Below are 6174 nucleotides of genomic sequence, written 5' to 3'. Positions count from 1 at the left end.
CTGCTGAAGAACACACGGTCTAACTAAACGTATCAGATCTACATGAGACAAAACACACTTTTCAACAAGATTTGGTCCATCGCCATGTTAACCAGCGAGTGAAACATGTTAGGTGTAGCAGCTTCACTGCCTAACTAATGTTAATCACAGCTCCAGAGTAGGCACAATGTTCAAGTATGCTCAGGCAGTATGGCATAGACATCCACATCGAAGAGACAAGGTCACCTGACCCTGACAAATAACTTGAAGTTGTAAACAATTATTCGTGTCAAAGAAAAGTTCAGAGTAGCTACTCTACTCTACTTCTTCACTCGGTTACCTTTGTCCTCTACTTCCTTTTCATGCTTGTCCTTTTCGTATTTGTTTTTGTTCTGTGTCAGACTATCATCTGATCGCTGAGTTGACGTAGCGAGCGTTGCATCCGAGTCTTCGGAAGCGGTGGTATTGTTGCGCTTTTCATTGTCCACGGACTCGTTGCTCGGCACTTTCCCATTTTGTTGCTTGGTCTCTCTGTGGATATTACGAACTTTCTTCATACTATGTCGGATCAAATGGGTCCTGAAGGCTCTCTGGATGACTGCAGCTGACATTTCTTCATGTTTCCTGCGCAAAGTTGTGGTTATAGGCTCGTAAGAAGACTTGGAGGGGTTGGAGGCCATGAATCGGTCTTCCATTTGTCCGTGGAGGAGGTCCATCTCGCCACCTTCTCCGAGAACACGTTTGGTGAAAGCAAACAAGATATCTAGACAGTGGATGCGGTCGCCGCTCACCATCGGCAAATCCATGGAGATCAGCTGCAGTCGGTTGGGTTTGGGTATTCGCAGAGGAGGATCCAGCGAATTCGCAAAGTCCGACAACTTGCCGTACTCCATGAACTGCGTGGCTTTCGGGTCGAACTTTTCCCAAACCTCGTAAAACCTGTTAAAGTCATCTTCGCTCAAAGGCTCGGCGCTCTCCTCGGTGGCCACGCTGAAGTTCTCCAGGATCACGGCAATGTACATGTTCACCACTATCAGGAAGCATATGATGATGTAGCTGACGAAGAAGATAATGCCGATGGATGGGTTTCCACAGTCGTTTTTTTTCGGTTCACAGTCTGGTTCTTCGGTATTTAGCATGGGTGCCAGAAGGCCTTCCCAACCTGCCGAGGTGGTGATCTGAAACAAACACAACATGCTGTTGGCAAACGTCTCAAAGTTGAACATGTCGTCGATGCCGGCCGTTTTTTTGACGTAGGCAAAGTTGGACATGCCGAAGATGGCGTAGATGAACATGACAAGGAAGAGCAAAAGTCCGATGTTGAAAAGGGCAGGAAGTGACATCATTAGCGCAAACAGAAGGGTCCGTATCCCCTTGGCACCTCGGATAAGACGTAGTACGCGGCCGATCCGGGCCAGGCGAATAACACGAAACAAGGTCGGCGAGACAAAGTACTTCTTAATGACTTCTGCCAGGAACATGCCTGCAATGACAAGAATCAAATAGTGTTAATTTCTCATTTTTGTTTTGTATAAATGTCTTGGTATTTTAGTCTAGTTTTAGCCAAAGAAAACATTTTCATCATGCAGCACAATGGTTAAATTGACAATCACACTTATTTTGTGTATTCACTTATCCAAGTCGGGCAGAGCTTAGTAAAGGGTTAATTCCTCGTCATGCAGCAGATCTTACCTACGATAGACAGGACGACAACGATAAAGTCAAATACGTTCCAGCCAACGGTGAAGAAGTAATGCCGTAGCGAGATCATCTTTAGCACACATTCGCTGGTGAAGAGCACAATGAAGGCAACGTTGATCCAGTACAGCACATCTTCCTTTTTGTCGAGCTGATCTTCTGTCTCCACCATCATAGTGACCATGTTGAGGCAAATAAGGACCATAATGAAAATGTCAAAGGCCTGATTGGTTACAAGGTCAAAGATGAGTCCTTGAATCTTGTTCTTGAATAAGTGAGATGTACAGAAAGAGATGTTAGTTTTATTCAAAGACATTTACAAACAAGAAAACATGGTTTAAAGGGATCGTTCACCCAAAAATGAACATCTCGTCATCATTTACTTAAAAGCAGCTTTTGCTAGACTGGCAAGCCAGACCTACATCAAGATGTTAGGTCTGGCAACTCACTATTGGCACGGTTCAATCCGAGGGGCGGGATAAACGGTTGTCTCTCAAAATCCCTCTGCACGCAATAGGATAGCGCTACAACCAATCAGAGCAACGAAGAAGGCTAGTTGGTATATTAAACTTTTGCCGTATCCAGTCGGCAAAACTCCGAACACATGACTTAAGTGCCGTTCTTTGCTCTTTTCTCAAAGAAAAGCTTAACTCCAAGTTCTCCAGAGTCGCGGCCAAGTAGCAGGGAACCGTCACAACTCTGTCGTCATTACGTTAAAGCCCGCCCCGCCTACACAGTGTGATTGGCCTGACCTGAGTTTGGTTTTTCCAGCTCGAAAGTCAACGGAGAGTTGCTAGACCACACTGGAAATACAATTTGCTGCCACTAGGGTGCGTCTAGATTTCTAGGCTAAGCTTTTGCATTTATAAGAGATGATAATACAGTTCTGGAGGGTCATGATGACAAGAATGCAATTTTTAGAGCTATTATTTTACAGGAATGCTTACTTTTGGCCTTGGAATAGGTTTCTGAGGCTTCTTTGAGCCAAGCTTCTTCATAGCATTGTAATATTTCTTCTGCTCTTCTGTCATGAATATATCCTGACCTCCAAAGTAAAGACAGAAAACACAAAGATCATTTTTCGAATCAAGATACGATCAGAAGCAGATTTAGGCAATACTGTAGATACTTATCTTTTTCTTCTGCTGATTGAAGTTGTCAATGATCACGCCAATGAAGAGATTTAATGTGAAAAAAGCTCCGAGGATGATGAAGATGACAAAATAGAGGTACATATACAGATTCACCTCATAGTCGGGCTGCTCATACACCTGCTGACATGGAGATAGTTTTATAATGGAGTTAATCTATAATAAATAAAATAAAATGAATTATATAGTATTGAAGCAATTAATTACTTACTTTACGAGAGTCTACTGCTGCATACATAATGGGCATCCACCCTTTAAATGTGGCCTTGACAAAATAAAAAATTAACAGTTTACTTTTTTTTTAGGACCATTATTTCTTTTTTTTTCAATGACAAATAATCTTATTTAAATAAATTGTGAAAGTACTTAAACAACATGGTATAATTTGTCTTTAATTTATGCTATAAAATCATACCGACAATAATAATATAAATAATTTAATAATAATAATAATAATAATAATAATAATAATAATAGGAATTACAAAACAAAAACATAAAAGGGTGAGGTTTAAGACATCTGGATGCATTACAGTACTGATAACAAACAAACAAACAAACAAACAAACAAACAAATAAATAAATAAATAAATAAATAAATAAAAATTACAACATCAGATTCACCAACTGTAGCCAATTTTCCAATGATGTTGAATATTTTTCATGATGGAACACATAGTTCTACATTTTCCATGTTCTAGATTTAAAATAAATAAATAAAATCTATCTCATATTTACCGTCTACTAGCTATTGAGGGCATCCTTACCACTTGTAGCAGGGCCAGGTATCCATTTCCCACATTGTCAAAGTTAATCTTCAGATTTTTCCAGCGAGTTTCATTTTCGCCATATCTATCACAGTCAGATTTGTTAAGGACATCTGTGAGAGGCATGCGTTTGTCCGTTGTAGAATTTACACATTCAAAAAACTTTCCGGCAAAGAAGTTGACGCCCACAATGCTAAAAATGAGCCAGAAGATGAGACAGACCAGCAGAACGTTCATGATGGAAGGGATGGCACCCAGAAGAGCATTCACAACCACCTGTGTCCATAGAAACATCACAAACTTACAAAGTGTTGACTTACAAACTTACCAATGAATATGATGCAATAATCATGGAAGCACTTTGTTTGACAGCGTACTGTATTTTACATTCAATGTTTTGAATCTACTTGAATATAATGGCTGCTTGTTGAAATGATTATTCCTCTGACTGAAATAAAAGCAGCCTGCTTTTAAGCCATTTCACACACACATCAAGATACATCAAATATTATCAAAATATCATCAAATATTTGTTTCTGTAATTAGTTTGATTCCCAGGGAAAGCAAGAACTGATAAGAATGTAAATGTGTACCTTGAAATGCACAGAGGTGGACAAAGTACACAACTTCCTTACTTGAGTGAAAGTACAGAAGTACTTGTTTTTAAAAGTACTTAAGTATCAAAAGTAAAAAGTAAACGTAAATGCATTGTTTTATTATTGTTGCATTGCTGTATGTAATACTTACAGTACCTTATGCCTCTGAATCTATGCCTGCGTACCCTCATATCAATATCAAATTTATTTCTCAAACAAAGTTCCAGTAGTGGGATTGAATGTGAGATTGAATAAGTCACTCAATAACGTCCACAATGGTTTCGGACACCCAAATGGCTGTTCCCTCAAATAGTGCCTTATTTAAAGTTTTTTGGCTTTTAGTGTGATTATGTTAGCCTTACTGTTATCTATAAACTAGTGTGCTCCAAAACAATGACAAAATTTACATTTAGAAGACCAAACCCAACGTTGAAAATGAAAATCAGGTTGATGTCAGAATCCAACGCCAGATTGACATTAATCTCCAACGTTGGACAGACATTGCATTGTGGTTGAAAATAAAAATTGGGTTGACGTCAGAAACCGACATCAGTCGGGTTCTGACGTCAACCCGACTTTCATTTCCAACCAAAATCCAAAGTCTGTCGGGTTCTGACGTCAACCTGACTTTCATTTCCAACCAAAATCCAAAGTCTGTCGGGTTCTGACGTCAACCTGACTTTCATTTCCAACCAAAATCCAAAGTCTGTCGGGTTCTGACTTCAACCTGACTTTCATTTGAAAAGTTGCAACCAAAATGCAAGCCCTGCAACCAAAATCATCCCCTGACTGACGTTACTACTTTCTACTCAAGGACCTTGACAGAATTGTAGTGGAGTAAAATGTATGATATCTGTCTTTCAAATCCAAAGTCTGTCGGGTTCTGACGTCAACCTGACTTTCATTTCCAACCAAAATCCAAAGTCTGTCGGGTTCTGAGTCTGACGTCAACCCGACTTTCATTTCCAACCAAAATCCAAAGTCTGTCGGGTTCTGACGTCAACCCGACTTTCATTTCCAACCAAAATCCAAAGTCCGTCTGTTTTCATTTGAAAAGTCGCAACTAAAATGCAAGCCCTGCAACCAAAATCATCCCCTGACTGACGTTACTACTTTCTACTCAAGGACCTTGACAGAATTGTAGTGGAGTAAAAAGTACGATATTTGTCTTCCAAATGTAGTGAAGTTTAAGTAAAAAGTTTCCAGAAAAAAGAATACTCAAGAAAAGTACAGATACTCAAAAAGTGTACTTAAGTACAGTACTCAAGTAAATGTACTTTGTTACTGTCCACCTCTATGCGATGTAAGTCGCTTTGGATAAAAGCGTCTGCCAAATGTATAAATGTAAATGCAAAAGGCTGAAAAATCAACATATTACCCAGCCTTATTACAGGCCTGATTCACCTGTAAAACAAAGTGCATCCTGTTTTAATTCTGTTGACTCGGTTTTGGCAAAGAGAGGAAAACACACGAGTGTAATAAGAAACTTCCCAATGCATAATGGTTAGCAGTAACGACAACCGGAGAACGTCATTATATCCGGCAATTACAACAACAACAACAACGAACAACACATGAGGGGAGAATCTGGGAAAGAAGAAAGAGGAATGGAGAGGGAAAGTTATCGTTGCACGTCAATCTGTGCCCTCACTGGTTTGGTTTTGCAGGTGGAAGGGTTGTGCAAAGTTCAGAATTCAACAGTCGGCTCCGTTGATATTCTGCATCCTTTGTACGATACCTCAATTCAATTTCAGGAACCGAACTGCAATCTAAATGCCTCTCAATTCAATTCTGAACGACGCACAACCCTGACAGTTTGGCATGAAAAAGCATGACCTTTAGGAAGTACCGTGAAGCCACAGTATTTGTTTACTGTAAACGAACAAACACAAAAAGAAATTAAAGCACATGTTAAAGGCACTCAGCAGCAATAACACAACCGGATGCATGGTGTATTTCTAGACACTGTCGATACAAACAGAGC

The 6174-nt window shown here is 39.8% G+C and overlaps 1 protein-coding gene across 1 annotated transcript in view; it reads right to left on the bottom strand.

Moving 5' to 3' along the window:
* Window positions 1–299: 299 nt before the first annotated feature.
* scn1laa (sodium channel, voltage-gated, type I-like, alpha) overlaps window positions 300–6174 on the bottom strand; it is a gene marked incomplete at its 3' end in the record, with an annotated part of 54728 nt that continues 48853 nt past the window's right edge. The window contains exons 22-27 of the mRNA XM_081368696.1: window positions 3595–3870; window positions 3040–3093; window positions 2807–2948; window positions 2625–2722; window positions 1672–1942; window positions 300–1462 (exon numbers count right to left, since the gene is read on the bottom strand). Of these exons, the coding sequence (XP_081224822.1) occupies window positions 300–1462; window positions 1672–1942; window positions 2625–2722; window positions 2807–2948; window positions 3040–3093; window positions 3595–3870 (2004 nt within the window). The remainder of the gene's footprint in view (window positions 1463–1671; window positions 1943–2624; window positions 2723–2806; window positions 2949–3039; window positions 3094–3594; window positions 3871–6174) is intronic.

The sequence above is a fragment of the Scardinius erythrophthalmus genome (assembly GCF_964197995.2).
Source record: "Scardinius erythrophthalmus genome assembly, chromosome: 6".
NCBI lineage: Eukaryota > Metazoa > Chordata > Actinopteri > Cypriniformes > Leuciscidae > Scardinius > Scardinius erythrophthalmus.
Note: the sequence above shows the minus strand (reverse complement) of the source record. Positions and strands in the feature narration are given on the sequence as shown.